This window comes from Carettochelys insculpta, chromosome 24 (genome assembly GCF_033958435.1).
Source record: "Carettochelys insculpta isolate YL-2023 chromosome 24, ASM3395843v1, whole genome shotgun sequence".
In the NCBI taxonomy this organism is placed as follows: domain Eukaryota; kingdom Metazoa; phylum Chordata; order Testudines; family Carettochelyidae; genus Carettochelys; species Carettochelys insculpta.
The window spans coordinates 14,681,836-14,703,403 of NC_134160.1; the positions used below are offsets into that span (position 1 = coordinate 14,681,836).

Here is a 21,568-nt window from a genome sequence, read left to right on the forward strand (position 1 = left end):
TAACGTTTTTTGCAATATCACGATCCAAATCTGGTCCTTAAGGAAGACGGTAATAGGCCAAAATCCCTACAGCTTTTTGGTGGTGAAGTAGCCAGACCTTTGGCTTTGGGCTACAGATGACTGCAAAACAAATAGACGTAGAACCCAGTTACCCCATCTAATTTAGCCCTGGGTCAGATCAGGCGTAACGAAAACTCCAGAGAACTGGAGACTAGGAAAACGTGACCCTGCAGTGCCATCTGCTGGCCTCAGGGGAGATCACCTGCTTCTGGCCCTGAAGTCCTGGTTTTTGGATAAATGCTGAGAGCGGCACAAGGGATTAATGGAGTTCTAATATTTGCCTTGGTCCTTTTGGTCTCTTTCTCTGTGCGCCCTAGAGACAGGGAAACAGCAGCATGGGTCTGCAAAAGCACAACGCTCCAGCCTCACTCTGCACTCACTGAAGTGAATGATATTTTTCTACTGACTTGAAGGGCAGCAAGGTTAGCCTAGTAACCCTATTGTTCAGACTTCTAACAGGTCACCCTCCTGGCTCCAGTCGGGGCAGCCAGGGGGGAAATGCAGCTGACAAGATGGGAATACCAGACCTTCTGACTTCAAAGAGGGTGTAAAAAAAAAAAAACGGTTTAAAGAGCATTGGCCTGTTAAACCCGGGTTTGTGAGTTCAGCCCTTGAGGAGGCCATTTAGGGATCTAGGGCAAATAGATTTAAAAAGAAATCTGTCAGGGATGGTGCTTGGTCCTGCCAACAGGTCCCGTCCATTTCTATGAACTGTGTATCTCCAAAAGGAAGTAAAAAGGGCAAAATGTCTATTGTTGGTCTAGTCCCGACCATGCCGAACTAGGAAGCTTAGAAAATGAGAAAGAAATGGACCGATCTTCAGTGAATACAAATTGGGTTAAGAGATAGGAAACAAAAGCTAGAGGGAAATGGCCAGTGCTTCCAAACCAGGACTGAGAATTAGGCAGTTGCCTCAAGCTGCTGGATCCTCAGCTGGAGTAAATTGCTATAGCTCCACTGGCTCTGGCCCAGCATTTTAAGCAATGTGCCAGAAGATCAGATGCACTGTGTGTACCCTGACATGTTTTAGGGTAATAAAAATGCACGGAAATGGTGAAGAATTTCAGAAGAACCTGGGTGATATGAATATCAGCTCAACTGCAGCACAGAGCAGAGCGTGGCAGTAATGTGCATTGAAAGGTGCTATTTTAGACTGCTTGAATTGAATTAATAGGATGAAGATCCCAACCTTGCCATGAACATCTCAGGAAAGGGTCTGTTCAGTTTGCAAACTGATTAAAGCAACATGCCAGTGTCAGGCTGAATTAAGCAAAGGTACAGAGATGTAGCTACCATAAGGTGGGCGCATAACTGGTTGGATAACCATTCCCAAAGAGTAGTTATCAATAAATCACAGTCATGCTGGGAGGGCATAATAATTTGAGATAATGGCATAGGCTGTGTCTACGCTACCGCATTCCGTCAACAAAAGTAACTGCTGACAGATATTTCTTGACAAAGTCTCTGTCAAAAGAATGTGTCCACACCTAACAGAGGTTCCCCCTGTCGACAGAAGGCATTTGTAGTGTGGACACTCACTGGTTTTGTCAACAGAAGGTCACTCTGTTGACAAAACTCTGTAGTGTAGACCCAACCATAGAGAATACCCCTGTGAAGTTTGTGCATGATACCAAGCTGTGAGAAACTGCAAGTGCTTTGGAGGATAGGATTATAATACAAAATGATCTGGACAACTGGAAAAATGGTCTGAGGTAAATAAGATGAAATTTAATAGGAACTCAAAGCACTCCACTTAGGAAGGACCAGTCAGTTTGACACATTCAAATGGGAAATGACTGTCTAAGGCTACGTCTACACTAGCCCCAAGCTTCGAAAAGGCCATTCAAATTTTGAAGTTTATTAATGAAGCGCTGAAATACATATTCAGTGCCTCATTAGCATGCGGGCGGCCACGGCACTTCGAAATTGACGCAGCTCGCCACCACGCGGTTTGTCCAGATGGGGCTCCTTTTCGAAAGGACGCCGCCTACTTCGAAGTCCCCTTATTCCCATCTGCTCATAGGAATAAAGGGACTTCAAAGTAGCCAGGGTCCTTTCGAAAAGGAGTCCCGTCTGGACGAGCCGTGTGGCTGCGACCCGCGTCAATTTCGAAGTGCCGTGGCTGCCCGCATGCTAATGAGGCACTGAATATGTATTTCAGCACTTCATTAGTCAACTTTGAAATGGCCATTTGAATGGCCATTTCAAAGTTTGGGGCTAGTGTAGACACGGCCTGAGATGGATCTACAGGTCATAATGGACCATGAGCTAAATATGAGTCAACAACATGACACTGTTGCAAAATAGCTTTCAGGTGTCTAAAAGTTTTTGACAAGGAGGAGGGAGAAAAATTGTTCTCTTAACCTCTGAGGACAGGACAAAAAAGAAATGGGCTTGAATTGCAGAAAGGGTTGAACATTAGAAAAAACTTCCTGTGTGTCAGGCTGGTTAAGGACTTGAATAAATTTCCTAGGGAAGTTGTTGAATCTTCATCACTGGAGACTTTTAACAGCAGTTTAGACAAACACCTTGACTGTGCTTGGTCCTGCCATGATGACAGGGGACTGAACTCAATGACCTCTCAAGGTTCCTTCCAGTTCTAGTTCTATGTTTTGCAAAGCCTATGTGTTATGGGCTTCAGTTGTCACAAGTCCCTGGAGAAATCAACTGTAGATCAGAGTGCCATGAAGTTGGATCTTTGGGAAAAGGTGAGCTGAGGCTGCTGGGGGTCTGGAGAAGCTGGCACTGGGAAGTTTGATGGTGGATTTCTCACGTCTCAGAATAGGGAGTCCCCCCCAAAAAAAAAAAAGTTTGCCTGGAACCCTGAACCAGAGACATTGCATGGAGTCAGACTTAAAAAATGTTTTAAGTGGCATGAGCCATGTCTACACATGCACGCTACTTCGAAGTAGCGGCACTAACTTCGAAATAGCGCCCGTCACGGCTACATGCGTCGGGCGCTATTTCAAAGTTAACTTCGACGTTAGGCGGCGAGACGTCGAAGTCGCTATCCTCATCAGGAGATGGGACGTTCAACGTCGAAGTAGGGACCGTGTAGTCATTGCGCGTCCTGCAACTTCGAAATAGTGGGGTCCGCCATGGCGGCCATCAGCTGAGGGGTTGAGAGACACTCTCTCTCCAGCCCCTGCAGGGCTCTATGGTCACCGTGGTCAGCAGCCCTTAGCCCAGGGCTTCTGGCTGCTGCTGCTGCAGCTGGGGATCCATGCTGCATGCACAGGGTCTGCAACCAGTTGTCGGTTCTGTGGATCTTGTGTTGTTTAGTGTAACTGTGTCTGGGAGGGACCCTTTAAGGGAGCGGCTTGCTGTTGAGTCTGCCCTGTGACCCTGTCTGCAGCTGTGCCTGGCACCCTTATTTCAATGTGTGCTACTTTGGCGTGTAGACGTTCCCTCGCAGCGCCTATTTCGATGTGGTGCTGCGCAACGTCGAAGTTGAACATCGACGTTGCCAGCCCTGGAGGACGTGTAGATGTTATTCATCGAAATAGCCTATTTGATGTTGCTACATCGAAATAAGCTACTTCAGTGCAGGCTTCACATGTAGACGTAGCCATGGAGTCCAGCATCTGGGATTCAAGCAGCATGTATGATCTAGTGAGTCTCAAGAAGTGGGAGTTCTGCTAGGGGTTTGGTACCATCATACCATTATTTTTGTGGCCTGAACAAAGTGAGTCTGATGGGTTCCAGTGAACAGGAACCCATATCTCACAAACAAGCACCACAATTTGGCAGAACAGGCACTCTTGCTGGCATTGTCAACAAAGAAGACAAGGATTCAATTCTCCTTGCCCCCACTCAGGATGAACCGGCAGACCTTTAATGACCTTTAACTCAAACAATCCTACATGAGAGCGGAAGTTAGGTCAAATTGTGAAGGTGAGTATAAATAAAAAACCCAAACATGCAGGGACAAAATTAGAAAGGACAAGATACAAAATGAAATTGAACTAACCAGGACTATAAATGGTAACAAGAAAACATTTTGCAAATATAATAGGAGCAAGAAGACAATCAAAGGTAACCAATGAGTGAGGAGGGAAAGCCAAAACTGGAAACACAACAATGATCAAAGTTCCTTTTTTGTTTCAGTTTTAACCCAAAAGGTTAGCAGTGGTTGAAAAATTAACACAGAAAACAGCCATATAAATGGGGCAGGATCTGAGGCTATAACAGAAAAGGAAAAAAATCAGCATTATTTAGACAACTTGGATGGATACCTCCAAGTCTGAAGCCCTGACAAAATATGTTCTGAAATACTTAAGGCACTGGCTGAAAAATTTTCTGAGCCATTAGCACTTATCTTAGAGAACTCATGTAGGATGAGAGAGATCTCAGGATACTGGAAAAAAGGAAAATATAGTACCTAGCTATGAAAAGGGGAATAAGGACAATGGCAGGAATTCTAATTCACTCAGCTTAACCTCACTACCTGAAGAGATAATTGAGAAAATAATCAAAAAATCAAGTTTAGGCCGTAGAACAGAATATTGGTAAATAACAATCAACATGGGTTTGTCAAGAACTGAACTCGTACCCTTCTTTGCCAGGATACCTATCCTATAGACAGGGCTATATCTTGATTTCAGGAAGGGTTTTTATATCGTTCTCATAGGAGTTTCTCTTAAGCAAGCTAGAGAAACAAAGGCCAGACAGACCTCCTATTAAGGGAGTGCACAGATGGTTGAAAACACACACTTAAGCTACGTCTACACGTGAAGCCTACATCGAAGTAGCTTATTTCGATGTAGCAACATCCAAATAGGCTATTTCGATGAATAACGTCTACACGTCCTCCAGGGCTGGCAACGTCGACGTTCAACATCGATGTTGCGCAGCACCACATTGAAATAGGCGCTGCGAGGGAACGTCTACACGCCAAAGTAGCACACATCGAAATAAGGGTGCCAGGAACAGCTGCAGACAGGGTCACAGGGCGGACTCAACAGCAAGCCGCTCCCTTAAAGGGCCCCTCCCAGACACAGTTGCACTAAACAACACAAGATCCACAGAGCCGACAACTGGTTGCAGACCCTGTGCCTGCAGCATGGATCCCCAGCTGCAGCAGCAGCAGCAGCAGCCAGAAGCCCTGGGCTAAGGGCTGCTGCACACGGTGACCATAGAGCCCCGCAGGGGCTGGAGAGAGCATCTCTCAACCCCTCAGCGGATGGCCACCATGGCGGACCCCGCTATTTCGATGTTGCGGGATGCGGATTGTCTACATGTGCCCTACTTCGACGTTCAACTTCGAAGTAGGGCGCTATTCCCATCCCCTCATGGGGTTAGCGACTTCGACGTCTCGCCGCCTAACGTCGATGTTAACATCGAAATAGCGCCCAACATGTGTAGCCGTGACAGGTGCTATTTCGAAGTTAGTGCCGCTACTTCGAAGTAGCGTGCACTTGTAGACGCGGCCTAAGGGTGCTGCTGCACAAACCAAATGGGCATTGCAATGGAAGATAGACAAGAATCCAGCTCCCAGAGCAGTATCGGTTTAGTTGGAGGATCAGAGTGTGGGTGTATGCATTTGCATGCATGTATGCTCACACACACACGCACAAAGAGGCTGATATATAGGAGTCAGTTACTCATATTTTCTTTCCTAATTTTCATGTTTGATACAGAATATGGGACTCTGATTTGAGCTCTTGCTGCATTATGGCAGAGGGGTGGAAATTCACTTTGCTTGCAATTCATTGTGTCCACCTAACCTATTTGAGCCAATGCCAATGCAAAGCAGCTCTTCTGTGGTTCTGTCTTTCTCCAGCTGAAATATGGCAGTATGAGACAAAAATATTTATCCACAGAGACAGATTTCAGTTGCACTGACTAATCCCTAACCTACTTTCAGTTTTCAAGGGCTACAGAATTAATGTAACTCCTGCTATTTTCTGAGGCTAGGTTCTGAGCTAGAGGTTGACAGAGCATGGCAATCTGCCACAAGCGATGGCACAGATGAGGCGGGAATAAGATGAAAAAAGACCAGCAGTGGGAAGTTAGCAATTTCCTAAAATCACAGAAACGTTAGGTTGAGAAAGACCTCAAGAATTCATCAAGTCCAGCTCCCTGCACTAAGGAGTAAACCAAGTAAACCTAAACTGTCCCTGACAAGTGTTTGTACAGCCTGAGTTTAAAACCTCCCATGATGGGGAGTCCACAGCTGAAAGCTTATTCCAGAGCTGAACTATTCTTTTCATTACGAAATTTTTCCCACTATACCTAAATCTCCCTTGCTGCAGAGCAAATCCATTTCTTCTTTTTCTGCCTTCAGTGGTTCACAGTTCAGTTGATTATGGTCTTTTTTATGACCGCTTTAACATATTTGAAGACTGTCATCTGGGCCCCCCTCAAAACTGACTAGGTCCAGTTTTTAAATCTTTCCTGACAGTCCAAATTTTCTAAACCTTTGATGGTTTTTGCTGCTCTCCTCTGGACTCTCTCCTATGTATCATCATCTGCCAGTGGTGGCACCCAGAATGAGACATGAGACTTGAGGACATACCGGTGCTGAGTAGAGCAGGACAATTACTCCCCCAGGCCCTGTCTTACATATGACCCTGCTGTTTATATACCCCAGAATGATATCTGCCTTTTTTGCAACAGTATCAGATTGTTAACTCACATTTAATTGGTCATTCACTAAATCATTCGTTAAACTAAGGCGTATATGCATACTATTGGAGAATGCAGGGAAGTACTCAGGAAGGTGAAAGCACAATGAGAACTGCTGCTAGCCACCAATGTGAAGAGTAACACAAAAGGTTTCTACAGGCATGTTAACATTAAGAGGGTGATCAGGGATGGTGTGGGGCTGTTCCTGGATGAGGAGGTAATCTTGTAATAGAAGATGTGGGAAAAGTTGAAGTACTCAATGCTTTTCTTGCTCCTGTCTTCGTGGACAAGGTCAGCTGCCAGACTCCTGCACTAGGCAATAGAGTATGGGAAGAAGGCAAAGAGTCCTCTGAGGGAAAAGAACAAGTTAGTAGCTATTTAGAAAAGCTAGACATACACAAATCCATGGGAATGGATTTAATGAATCCAAGGATAATGAGGCATTGGCAAAGGGCATGTCAGAGCCTTTGGCTCTTATCTTTGAAAATTCATGGTGATTGGGAAAAGTCCTGGATGACTGGAGAAAGGCAAATATAGTTCCCATCTTTGAAAAAGGAAAGATAGACAAACCAGGGGATTCTAGACTGATCAGCTTTACCTCAGTCCCTGGAAAAATCAGAGGAAATCTTCAAGGAATACCTTTTGAAGCACTTGGAAGAGAGGAAAGTGATCAGGAGTAGTCAACACAGATTCACCAAGGGCAAGTCGTGCCTGGCCAATCTGATAAACTTCTATGATGAGGTAACTGGCTCTGTGGACATGGGGAAGTCAGTGGACGTGATATACATTAAATTTAGCAAAACTTTTGATACAGTTTCCCCCAACATTCTAGTCCATAAGTTAAGGAAGTATGGACTGGACACATGTACTGTAAGATGAATAGAAAGCTGGCTAAGCAGTCAGCACCAATGGGTAATGATCAATGGCTCAATGTCTGGTTGCTGGCCGGTTTCAAATGGAGTGCCCCAGTGCTCAGTTATGGAGCTGGTATTGTTCAGCATCTTTATTAATGACTTGGATGAGGGGATGGATTGCACCCTCAGCAAATTTGTACGTGACACTAATCTAGGGGTCAAGTAGATATGTTGGAGGGTAGGCACAGGGTCCCAAGTGAGGCAAATAAACTGGATGATTGGACCAAAAGAGACAAGGAGAAGTGCAGAGTCCTGCACTTGGGACAGAAGAATCCCAAGCACTGTTACAGGCTAAGAACCAACTGGCTAAGTAGTAGTGAAGCAGAAAATGACCTAGGGATTACAGTGAATGAGAGGCTACATATAAATCAACAGTGTGCCCTTGTAGCCAAGAAGGCTGATGGCATATTGGGGTGAATTAGGAGGAGCATTTCCAGCAGATCTAGAGAAGCTATTATTCCTCTCTACTTGGCACTACTGAGGCCACATCCAGTTCTTCCCCCAGGTCTCCCAGTATAGAAAGGATGTGGATGCATTGGAGCAGGTCCAGTGGAGGGCAACAAAAATGATTAGGAGACTGAAGCACATAACCTATGAGGAGAGGCTCAGGGGTTTGAGCTTATTTACTTTGCAAAAGAGAAGAGTGAGGCGAGATTTGATAGCCACCTTCATTTTCCTGAAGGGGGGCTGTAAAGAGGATGGACAGAGGCTGTTCTCAGTAGTGACAGATGGCAGAGCAAGGAGCAATGGTCTAACATTACTGTGTGAAAGGTGTAGGTTGGATATTAGGAAAAACTTTTTCGCTAGGAGTGTGGTGAAGTACTGGAATGTGTTACCTAGAGAGGTGGTAGAACGTCTACCCCTAGAGGCTTTTAAGTCCCAGCTTGATAAAGTCCTGGCTGGGATGATTTAAAAAGGATTGGTCCTGCTTTGGGAGTTGATTCTTCTTTGGGCAGGGGGATGGACTCAATGAATTTCTGAAGTCCCTTTCAGCCCTAGAATTCTATGATCTGGGTCCACTGAGTTGGGTTCACATTTTCTCAAGACAACCAAACTAAAGCATTCAACCAAATGAAAATGTGTCCCTTTTTGAAAACCACAAATGAATTTATTTCCCAGAAATGTATAATATCTCAATTAAATTTGTTGCTTTCTCTTTTTGTGCTTAATAAAAAAGAATATTTTTGACCAAGATGAAAATTTTCCACAACTAAGTTTTCTTTTTTATAACAAAGCCCATTTCTCTTTACAAGGGAAAAATTTAGGTAAAAATAGTTTTCTCACAGTTAGCAACATGATTACAGAATGGGTTCTCAGGAGAAAAAAAAAGTGGTGGAGAATGAGGCAGGAAGAGGAACATTTGTGCTACAGCCAAAAGTACATAAATAAGTGGTCACTAACTTTTTTGCATGTCAAAAAAATTGAGCAAAATCCATCCCTGGTATACCAGGGTCACTGAAGGTATGCCTATACAGCAGCCAAATTTTGAAATAAGCTATTCCAGAACAACTTTTTTTCAAAATAAGGCTGCCATATAAAGGCTGCATTTACACTTGCATTACTATTTCGAAAGAGGCACGCAAATGAGGGAAATGAAAAATGCAAGTGAGGTGCAGATTTACATATCTGGTGCCTCATTTGCATATTTTTCTTTTGAAAGAGCTTCTTTTGAGAAAAGAAAAGCAGTGTAGACATGGCTCTTTTGAAAGTAAATCCCATCTTTGAAAGAACCCTTCTTCCCATAAAGAAAGGGAAGGGAATATACATATGAGGCACCAGATATGTAAATCTGCACCTCATTTGCATTTTCGATTTCCCTCATTTACAAGCCTCTTTCTAAAGAGGAATGCTAGCATAGAAATAAATGAAATAAGGTTTGCCAGTTTTGAAATAAGCCAACCACTATTTCAAAATTATTTTGAAACAGCAGTTGCATTGTGTAGATGCTAGGATAGTTTTTTCAGAATAACAGTTGTCATTTCGAAATAACTTTGCTATGTAGATCTACCTTGCATCCGTCTACACTTGTATTCCTCTTTTGAAAGAGGTAGGCAAATGAGGGAAATTGAAAATGCAAATTAGATCCACATTTTCATATTTGACATCTCATTTGCATATTCTTATTTCTAAATATCTTCTTTTGAAAGAAGAAAACTAGTGTAAATGCTGCTATTTTGAAAGTAAACCCCATCTTCGAAAGAATCCTTCTTCCCATTAAATAAAGGGAATTTTATTTTCATTTCATTGCATTTTCAATTTCCGTCATTTTCATACCTCTTTTGAAAGAGGAATGCAAGTGTAGACACACCCTTTGAGTTACACTAAGACAGAATCTAGCCTGTTATTTTGTGCTCTGCTTTAGGTTTTTGTGTTGGCTGTCACTGAGACCAGACAAAAATATTACAACAGGTTGTTGCTGGGGTTTTTCTTATTGTTATGCTGTGAATTATCCATTATAGACAGGCTAGAACAGGATTTCCCAACCTATAGGTCAGGACACAAACATGGGTCATAATTACATTTCAAAAGGGGCTGGGCAGTTTCACAGGTGGCTATTAAGAAGCCCTTCACACTCCTCAAATTGTTCTCAACCTCTTCATTGGATTAACATCTGTCAGACAGTTAAACCAATCAATTACATTGAGAACCATTTCAGCTGCAGGGCAGAGAACTGTATACCTAAGGAGCAGGGCCCACCTCGGCCCCACTTCCAGCCGTGGGGGTCCCTGTGCCTCCCCTAGCTCCCTCCAGCCTGTGAGTGACTCCTAGCCCCTGAGAGTGACTCCCCTTGCCCCTCATTGTGGGGTTTAAACCACAGGGAGCAGTTTGGGTACGAGTGTCTTTGCACCACCACAGCTCTGATTAACTATAGTAAATGTAGTGTTATTTATTAATATATTTCCCCTTTTCTATGAACTAACTATTATGAATATAGAAACATGAGGGGGCCCAATTTTATGTTTTCTCCTCAGGCACAAAATTAGCTATCTGCTGTCCACCTGTTTCCCCCTCGGTTTTGAATTTCCGGGGGTCACCAAGTCTTCCTGAATTGTCAAAACAGGTCCCCGTCTGGAAAAGGTTGGGAACCGCTGCCCTCGAAGGAATGTGAGAAAGTAGCTGCCAGCAAAGACCATTATCAGAAAATAAAGTGCACAAGTCTCCAGTACATAATAGAGCAAGATCATATTTCACTAAGCACAAAGTCAGCAGTAGTTTGGAATATGTCCAGCCATCCCTCAGTGAAGTGACAGCTGTGTTTGCTAGAGGGCTTGGGAGCCCCAGCTGAAAGGGTGTCTTTGCCCTGTCTTTGTGCCTATCTGATTACATTTCCACAGTCTGGTTTGCCACCTCCAAGCCGCACTGGGCTATTATCTAACTGACAGGAAGAGTTTGCTGGAAACATTAAAATCCTCCCCTCCTCGGCATCCCTTGCTGCTACTCTCTCTCCCTGGAAAGGTCTTGTTGGGGATGAAGGTTCGCATGGGAGACCTGGCACTGTTTTTAAAGCTGTGGGTCAGGGTCAGAAAGACAAGGCAGACATAACCCACCTGAGAAAAATTTCCAGGAGCATTGCCAATACGCCCATGCTGTTTGGCTTCCGTGAGCCAAGCTCTGAGGAAGGGCAGCTCCCATGCACATAAAAGCAGGAATTTTGATGCCCCAGGCTCTGCAGTCAGTTAGAGCCTTCACATGCAGGATGAAGTAGCGGTGAGCTCCCAGGGTCTGCTGTGTAGGGTCTGCTATGTAGACATAGCCTTCATTGCCACACACAAATGAGAAGTGAAAAAAGAAAAGAATGCATGGGAGGGGGCTGCCAAAGAGCAGGAGTGGGACTGGGGTTGCAGGGTATGGGAGGGAGGGAAAATGCAGGAGTGGGCTGGGGTGAGGTTGCAGGGTCTGGAGAGGAAGGAGGGTACAGGGGGAGGTGTGGGTGTGCAATCTAAGTGTGAGGCTGCAGGAGCATGGTGGGGGTGCACAGTCTTGGTGAGAGGTTAGGTGCAGAAGTGGACTGAGTGCGGGTGAGGTCTGGCAGGGATGCAGGGTGAGGGTCTGGGTGGGAGGTGGGGGCAAAGGTGGGTGTGCTATGTTTGAGTAGAAGGGAGGGTGCAGGATCTGGGAAGGAGGGTGCAGAGTGGGATAGGGATGCATGATCCTGGCAGGAGGAGGGTGCAGGAGAGGGGTGGAAGTGTGAGGTCTGAGCATGGGGGTGAGGGGTTGTTACCTGGCTCTGTGCTTCCTTCCACTCCTAGGCAGCAAATGGCTCCTCCCATTGGCTGCAGTTTAGGCTAACAGGAGCAGCGGAGAAATCCTCTGGGCTAGCAGCGCCCTGCACTGCTCTTCCCCCAGTGGGCAGGGAGGGTGCAGAGCCACTTCCTCCCCCGGAAGACGGATGAGGCTTGTGAGACTGGGGGAGCTGGCGCTGGAGCTCCAACCACATGGAGATGGAGGAGCTGCAGAGGCTGGAGCTCCCATGTGGGCTCCCAGCTGCAGTGCGGGACAAACCCTGAGTCTGTGTCCCACCTGCAAGATAGCTGTGGGCCCCAGCTGAGACCCACTGCGACAGAGAAAACAATGACCTTTTCCCTGTGCCTATTGTCTGGATTTCTGGCCGTTTTCTTCAAGGTTTCTGGTCTTTGGCAAGAGAGAGGCCAGGGGATGGGCGGGCAGGATGACAGTTTCGAGGAGAAACACTTCTCAGCACAGGAATTTGCTCACCTTTTTAATCCCCGGAGCTCTCACACGAGATCCTTCTGAGTGGCTGAACGCCTTGTTGATGGCGAACTGGATGGCCAGCCCCGTCATGGTACCTGTGGAAAGCGGCTGGATCTTGCGAACAGCTTGCAACAGGCTGGCCTTGTTCCAGTGGGTCTTGAGGGAGAATTCGTTCTTGACGGTGCTGGCATAATTGACCACTCCCACCCGAGTGGCATTGGGGCCCACGTCTAAGGACTCAATGACCTGGGACATGAAGACTTTGACCTGCTCAAACTCATTAGGGCGCACGCTCCGGGAGCTGTCTATGAGGAACACCAAGTCCAAGGGTCTTGTCCTGCACAGCGAACCTGCATGAGAAAAGTGGGCATGGAAAGGAGAAATAAAGCTACTGCAAAATAGCAAGAGTCAGGGCTCAGAGCAGGAGGCTGGGGAGCCAGGACTCTGGAGTTCTCCTACTGGTTCTTGTGGGGGACAGGGCTCTGGTGGGTTATGGTGGAGAAACGGGCTGTGATGGTACATTTTATATGGACATAGTCTTCTGACTATGAATGTGCTTAACTCAGATATGTGTTATGCAAAATATTTCATGTAACATTGGAAAGCTTGTAGCCCACCTAGTGGGTCTATTCTGTTTTTGTACATAGCCATGTGGTCTATGTAGCTTGTACAACCTATAAAGAGCAGACACACTCCAGGTGGAAGAAGAGGAAGAACACACCATCAGAGTGAACGAGGGCATGGCAGCAATTGTCACCTCAATTCCATTGCCTAGGAGGGGCAGGGGCTGGTTTAGTTATGAAGGGATCCACTAAATCAGTGACAGGGACTCTGCAGGCCAGATCCACCCTGCAGTTTGCCTTGATCTGACCGAGGAGGCTCAGGACTCCCTACCCCGCCTCAGAGGGATGAGCCAGCCCTGGTGCTCCAGCCACACAGGGCAGTGAAAGAGGGGGCAGATTAAGGCAGGCCACTGGCCACATCCAGCCTGTGGGCTCTGCCTGCCGGGGGAAGAAGCAGTTCTGCACTGGGAACTGCAGAGCAAGGGAGCACAGAGCCAGCTGCACCTGCTGCCTGGAGCTGCACCAGGTAAGCACCCCTGCTCTGCCCCCTCCTGCCACCCTCCCTCTTAGACCCCACCCCACAACCCCCTTTCCCATGCCCCTTCCCACCCAGACCCCTACAGCCCAACCTGCTCCTGCACTCCCCTTCCTCCAAGACCTACCCAACCCCAAGCCTGCTTCTGCACACCATGACCCCACGCCCCCAGCTGGGCCCACTCCTGCTTCCTACCGTCCCTCCCTGGCAGCCCCCTCCTGCACACTGAACCCCTCATTTTGGCTTCATGGGGGGGTCACAAAATCTACAAGCTCCAGGCCCACAGGCGAGTTAACCCCGTCCTGGGGGGAAGTCCTGAGCCTTCCCCTCTCCACCCAGCCTGGAGCGTGAGGGGACCTTGGTGGCCTGGGTTGGGTGAGTGTCTCTTTTTTTCTGTTCATCAGTCAGGAGCCAGGCCCAGGTGGTTTGGTTTTTCCTTCTCACTTGTGTGTGACCCCCTCCAACTTGTTTTTCTGTGGGTCACTGCCCCCTAACCCTAAAACAGTTCCCAACCCCTGCACTAAAGAGGAGAAAGAGGAAGGGAGAGGGGACAGTGAAGGCAGGTGCAGGGACAGGAAACGAGGGAAAGAACGTCAGACAGACAAGCGCAGGTTACAGCAGAGGGCTGTGACTCTGGGCCTGCAGCTTCGACACAATGGCTCTTCATTGGAGAGAAGGAGTGGGGCCTGGTGGGTCAAAGTTGGGGCTAGGACACCTGGGTTCTATTCATTGCTCTGGTGGACACTGGGCAAGTCACCTGACAGCACTGTGACTAGTATCCCCCTTTGTAAAACCAATTGGATGATGATAACTACTTGCTTATCTCACAGGGGCAAGGGGAGGAGTAATTAATCCATGTTTATCAATGTCACTCTATTTTGCACACAACGAAAGTATTTCCTTTGGGGAAAAAACGAGTACTGTGTACCCAGGGTGTGTATATATAATGCAGAAAGGTGAGAAACAGTGCCTGGCATGTGTGGGTCTAGAATAACCAGCCCATTTTCGTGCTGTTAAACTGATGAAACTCAGTGCAGTCACGCTGCAGTAAAACAGCAGTGGAGCAGACCGCTTGTACGTCACACCTTTACAGATGCCTTTCAAATGCCTTACAAACACTGAGCTGTAAATCCCAACAGCTCTGTGTAATTGGTATTGTTATGCCCAATTCAGAGGGATAAACAGAGGCACATGGACATTAAACAAGCACCTCAAAACTTCAGGGGGTCAGTAGAGGCAGAAATAGAACTCAGGAATCATCAATTATATAGCCCCCGGTCTAACAATTAAAGCAGTGTGTCTCAACTAGGAGTTCATGTCCACTTTGGGAAACGTGGAGGTCTTCCAGAGGATATAATTCATTTGGAGATTTGCCTAGTATTATGACAGACCACATAAAAAGCTCAGGAGAAATCAGTACAATACAAACTAAAATTTCATGCAGACAATGACTTGTTTATACTGCTTTCTAAACAATACACTAACATGAAAGTAACGATGTTTATAGTCCAACTGATTTATTTTAGAATTACACATAAATTTTAAAATTACACAATAAATAAAATTACACAATTTTTAAATCATGGTGGTTGACACTTTTGTATAGGTATGTTTGATTGTGTGAGCAGACAGTTTTTCAGTGAGGTGTAACTTGGGAGTATGCAGTGTCCTGAAAGGAGTACAGTGTCTAGAGAGGATGGAAGCTACTGCATTAAACCACAACCTCTCGTACTGGTGTCCCACCAACTCATCTAAATATTTGCCTAATTTTACAACAGGCTACAAAAGAAGTCCTGGTAATTAAGCAGAAGGAATAAGGATGCACTAAATAAGAGAGTCAGTGTGAGAAATTAAACTAAACAGACCTAGTTACATATTTCCCATGCAATGGCTGGTTTCTTGGCAAGATTAATAATAATCATGATGGTGAAACCTACTAGTGGACAAGAGGCTCTGTGGTACAGCTGGATGGAATTTCTCAAAAGTGACCAGGTTGATGACATGTTTCATCAAAATTTCAAACTGTGATCACAAAAAAAAAAGTAGCTATTCTGTGAACTTTTCCCAAATTGTCCCCTTTAGCAGGCCTCTGTGAGGTTCGAGGTTCATGTGCTGTGGGTGCTGTAGTACTATTACATTTTCACACAGGGGTGGTGGGGGGAAGGGGAATACAGGTTCCACAATCAAGTGAAAAGCTCTGTCAGACATCAGTGGCAGACTGTGACATGCAAGCATTTTGACCAGCAAGTCTGGCTGAAATTAAGACATAAATATTGAATTTGGTCATCAGTGTGAAATCTGACAGAGCTCTTATGCTGTTAGACAGATGAAAACAAATATTTCTGTGTATCTATAAAGTAAGATCATCAGGAGAGTTTCCTTTGAAACTCTAGAGCTGAGTGTGTTACAGGCTTCAGAACAGCAGATTGCTAAACCCTACCATGTACAGGAGGGCTTCACGCAGCAGCTAATAGGCTGCCTTTGAAAAGTAACATTTACCTCAGAGGGCTGGGTTCACTTCACTGCCACATTTCACTTCAGAAACTAGAAAATGTCAGTTTGTAATCAAGATTATAGAGTCTAATACTTAGACCAAAAAGGAAACTTACAACGTGTCATTATATCCATTTTACAGGTAGAAAAACAGAGGCACAGAGGTCTGCTCAAGGTCATGCAATCTGTCCTGATAGAACAAGGAATGCAAAACAGGCCTCTTGATTTCCATTCCAGAGCCTTAACCACCATTTGTATTTTAAATTTTACCCGTTTCCCAGAAAACTACCAAAGCACTGAAGGGTGATCTAAGGACTGACAGAGCCATAAAGAAGATTTTGAGGAACTTTTTCATGAAAAATGTTTATATTTTGTCCCATATAATTTGTGTGTATCTTTTCTTATGAAATTAAAATGTATTTATGGGAAATAGTTATTGGAAAATCAAAAGCAAATCTAGCTAATGGTCCTGCCATGATTGCAGGAAACTGGAGCTGATGACCTCCTGAGGTCCCTTCCATTTCCAGTATTCTGTGCTTCTGTGATTGAGTCCAGATCCAGAAGGCTCCCTAGTCTAAAGACTTATTTATACATAGAGATATTCAGAGGCTAATGCTACACTACAGAGTTTTTTCAAAATAACTTTGCTAGCAGCTAGACTATGCACACACTATTTCAAAATGAAATCGAAATAGTGGGTGCATTATTTCAAAACTGGCAACCCTCAATGAAGGAGGAATAATGCCTATTTCAAAATCATTATTTTGAAATAGGTGCTGTTAAGACACAAGAGCTCTATTTTGAAAGAAGCTATATGGGGCTCCAATGGCACTATTTCAGAATAGTGGTATGTGTCCAGAAATGCTATTTCAAACTAGCTGAGTGCTATTTTGAAATATATTATGCGTGTAGTTGTGTTATTTTCAAATAAGAGATTCTGAAATGGCTGTTTCAAAATATCTTATCTCAAAATAAGGCTGTAGTGTAGCCATAGCCAGGTAGTGCTATTCCTCAACAATTAGTCCTCAGTGTCTCCACAGATGACTACTTTCAGTCTGGCGTAAAAGTACAATTTTTCCAAATTAGTTTAATCAATTTTAGAAGTGGATCAAATTAAACTCAATAAGACACTTTTATTTTGTAATAAGAATGACAACATGTGGATTTATTGCAGAGCAGATAGTCCTCTCTAAACCCATAGTCTACTTTATTCTGGACTAACTTTTATAAGCATCAAGCCCGTATGGCAATAAAACAGAATTTAGGCAAGCAGCATGTTGCTGTATTAATGAAAAGAAACACAAAACTGAGTGGTAACTCAGAATTCAAACTTTTTTAAATTGCAAACAACAAATCAACCATACTAGAAATATAGCGGATTGAACAATTGGTCCATATATCATTTCCTGACTCTGGCAATATTTAGTACTCGATTGCTGAGTGCTTGATTGTGGAGATACCTTCCCATCACAGATCTGATCAGATGAGCAGTCTGGGAAGAAATTTCCTTACTCTAAGTAGCTGCCTTATGCCCTGTAGCAGGTAGTCACATCATGCTGAGCATTGTCATGATGTGCATGGTGTAAATGTTAAAATATGTCTTAAAATTACTCAATCCTTTACCAAATCCAGCCCCAATTGTTGTCTTGACCACCATCTGCAGCCATGAGTTTTGTAGGTTGCCTGAACATTAATGGTGGTCTGTAAATTGATCTGGTATTTACCAGGTCAGTTAATGGGCTGATCTCTATGCCATTTTTACAAACCTTTTTCATTGTTAGCTTTTCCTTTTGAAGTCAACACTTGTTCATTTATTATATATTATTTGTAATACCACAGCACCTCTCTATTTTTTCTATCCAGGGCAGAATAAACTTTGTTTTATGCACCAGGGCATGTGTACCACCAATAGAAACACATGCTGCAGGCTGTGGGTGGCTGTGGCTGCTCTGGTTACCGGCTGAGCAGCACCTGAATCTCCAGGGTGGCCGCCCAAGCACTCAGCTTACAAGGAACACTGTTCTAGAGCCCCTGATATAGACCAGAACCTCACTGGGCTAGGTGCTGTGCAAACACAGAGCAAGCAGATTGTCCCTGTCCCAAAGGCCAGAGACAACAGATGGAGACAAACAGGCTGGGAGGACAAGGCGGCATTGTAATTGTTTGTCCTGGTGAGCACTGAACTCAGCAAACTGGCTGTCTACCATTGTAAAGTGTTTTGTAGCTGGGAAATGGAGATTTGAAAACATTAAAATTAACCATCCTTCTCTGTGTATGCCCAGGGATATCTCTTGGGCAGCTGGCTTCTGAAAACACTAAGGCAGATCCTGTCATCCCAGTTCAGGCAACATCTACCACTGATTTCAACCGAGTGATAGGACTTCACTGGGAGTTCACTTGGAAAAAAAAGGACTACATCACAGTTAATAAGGACCAATCCATTCCACTTTGTTCAGGGAGGTGATCCAGAGCTGGGGGGGTTGATCATTCCAAGCCAATTCATCCCATGAATTCCCCAAGCAAAACCAGCCCACAGAGAGTTCTATTCAGGAGAGGAAGAAGGCACAGGACAGTTCCTTTAACAGCAGTACCTCCTCCTGCAAAGAACAACTGGACCTGACCCAGTGCAGAAATAAAGCAGCTTTCTTTTAATGCTGACTGTGCGATGCAGGTGGCTTCAATTCCTAGACAAGGAAGCAAGCAGAAGAATGCAGCACAGACACCTGCAATCTGCACTTTACACTGCCCTGTAACCTGGTTGGTGTCATTTTTCTCCTTTTATCTCCCCAGCTTCCCATCTCCCCTAACAGGATGGCTTTGGGTGACAAACAATGTGCTCTCCCCTTACCTCTTGGCTGAGGGGGAGCCCCATAGATGCTGTGATTCTGGAAGAGAAGCAGCACAGACAGCAGGAAGCCAGAGAAAATCCTGTCCATGGTTGCTCGGGAGCTGGAGGCAGAGTGGCAGGCAAGACTCTTGGGCCAGCAATATTAACATGCCACTCCTCAGAGTGGCAAGAGGCCAGCCTCTGACACATGGGACATACTTGGAGGGCGGAGAAAGTTGGGGAGGGGTGAAAATGAAGAAGAAAACTTTGAATGACACAGAGGGTCTCCTGGCTTTGCCTGGCTTCTGGGGCCTTCCACAATGAGCTCATTGCTTAGCTAGTGGGTGGGAAGCAAGAAAGAGGACCAGCTACTGCCTGGAATGTGGGGAATCTGAGATCTTAACAGACCTTAACAGTGGGACCAGTGAAGCCAGGTTAGGGAAAGAGATTAAACTGCCATTCACTGGCTTTAATCTGCACAGCCCGGTGTTTGCCACGCTAAGTAAACTGTTTGCGGTGTATCAGGCTAGCATCCTTCCTGAGCCTGGAGGGGGCGTGGAGGAAGAGGGATGAGAGCAAGGTCACACAAATCATTCCTTAGACGTCCAGTTCTGTGCATGAAATACAGGCCTCAGGATTCTGGAAACATCAGTCCTGGGGCAGGTTCCTCTCACTAGACACACAGTCCTTTTCAGTAATTTGCAGGCAAAAATATCCTTCTTCTGAGGGACGAGTTGGTAAGCAGAGGGGAATGAAAGGGCTCGAATCATGGCTCAGTGAAACTCAGTCAAAGTAATATGAAACAGAGTGAGTTAATTTCATGGGGAAGTCTTTACATCCAGTATAAAAATGGGACCTTTGGGAGAGTGGAAAGATAAGGAGGGCAAAGTAAACAGGGAGATACCCATAGCAAAGGAGAGATAAATGAGTAAACCCAGATAGATGGGCTGGAAATATTGTTGGATTCATTGTTAGCAGGGTTCACTCTCAGGGCTGCTGGAACAATTTTCATAGTGGTGGGGTCAGGGCCTAAAGGGAGAAGCCTTGTATGTGGGTTGTTATTAGCACTTTAAGCACCTTGGTGAACATTTCTGTCCAGCCCTAGAAGAAGATGCAGTACCTGCCACAAGCAGCTCACAGTCTAAATAGACAAGCCCAAAAATCAGATGTCTTCAATATCCATTAAGCACTATGAAGATGTAGCAGCTACATTAATACTAAGTGGCTGGATCTGTCACAAAGTAACACACTGGCCGTGTCTACACGTGCCAGCTACTTCGAAGTAGCAGCGCCAACTTCGAAATAGCGCCCGTCACGGCTACACGTGTTGGGCGCTATTTCGAAGTTAACATCAACGTAAGGTGGCGACACATCGAAGTCGCTATCCCCATCAGGAGATGGGGGCTACGTCTACACATGCACGTTACATCGAAATAGCTTATTTCGATGTAGCAACATCGAAATAGGCTATTTCAATAAATAACATCTACACGTCCTCCAGGGCTGGTGCCGTCGACGGTTGGGCAGCACCACATCGAAATAGGCGCTGCGAGGGAACGTCTACACGCCAAAGTAGCACACATCGAAATAGGGATGCCAGGCACAGCTGCAGACAGGGTCACAGGGCGGACTAGCGCTTCCGGGGCAACAGCTAGCCGCTCCTTAAAGGGCCCCTCCCAGACACACGCAGCCTGCACAGCACGAGGTCTGCAGAGCCATAGGCACGCACACCTCGAGTGATGCAGTCATGGACCCCCAGCAGCAGCAGCAGAAGCAGCAGCAGCAGCCAGAAGTCCACACAGCCGCCCCTGTAGGAGCAGTGCTCGCCCTGCTCCATGCCATGCAGGAGGCAGCTGAGCACATCCTTCCCACAGAGGAGGAGCTGCCCACAGGGGAGGAGGACGCAACCCCCAACCCTGCAGCACCCCGCCCCCCCCCCCGCCTCATACGCCGCCTGCTGTGGGAGCGACTGGTGGGAGCGGCTGGTGCTTGGAGAGTGGGACGACGACCACTGGCTCCAGAACTTTCGCATGAGCCGGCAGACATTTCTGGAGCTATGCCAGTGGCTCACCCCCGCACTGAGGCACCAGGACACCTTCATGTGGCGTGCCCTTACTGTGGAGGAATGGGTCGGCATCGCTGTCTGGAAGCTGGCCACTCCAGACAGCTACCGATCCGTGGGCCAGCAGTTTGGCGTCGGCAAGGCCACCGTCGGGGCTGTCCTCATGGAGGTAAGAGGACCCACGGGGGGAGGGGGAGGCAACCCTGGCAGGGGAGGGGGGCCCTGGCAGGAGAGGGGAGGGGAGGGCAGCCCTGGCAGGGGAAGGCCACACACACCCTGCACACCTCTCATTGGTGCTCTCCCATGTGCTTCCCCTGAAGGTCGTCCACGCCATCAACGCCCTGATCCTCCACAGGCTTGTGAGGCTTGGGGACCCGGATGCCGCCATCGCGGGCTCTGCCACCCTGGGCTTCCCCAGTTGCTTCGGGGCTCTGGATGGGACCCACATCCCCATCCGCACCCCGGAGCACAGTGGAGGATGCTACTTAAACAGGAAGGGCTACCATTCTGTGGTCCTCCAGGCCTTGGTGGACAGCCGGGGCCGTTTCTTGGACATTTATGTGGGCTGGCCTGGCAGCACCCATGATGCCTGGGTATTCCGGAACTTGGGCCTGTGCCGCCGGCTGGAGGTGGGGACCTACATCCCCCAGCGGGAGATCCCTGTGGGGGACACCACCATGCCCCTCTGTGTCATCGCAGATGCGGCATACACCCTCCGGCCTTGGCTCATGCACCCATACACGGGCCACCTGTCAGCCAGCCAGGAGCGCTTCA

General features: G+C 46.5%; 1 protein-coding gene across 1 annotated transcript in view; it reads right to left on the reverse strand.

Annotated features, from left to right (window-relative positions):
* MATN1 (matrilin 1) overlaps positions 1 to 18,841 on the reverse strand; it is a 47,288-nt gene extending 28,447 nt beyond the window's left edge. The window contains exons 1-2 of the mRNA XM_074976282.1: positions 18,754 to 18,841; positions 12,318 to 12,664 (exon numbers count right to left, since the gene is read on the reverse strand). Of these exons, the coding sequence (XP_074832383.1) occupies positions 12,318 to 12,664; positions 18,754 to 18,841 (435 nt within the window). The remainder of the gene's footprint in view (positions 1 to 12,317; positions 12,665 to 18,753) is intronic.
* Positions 18,842 to 21,568: the final 2,727 nt, after the last annotated feature.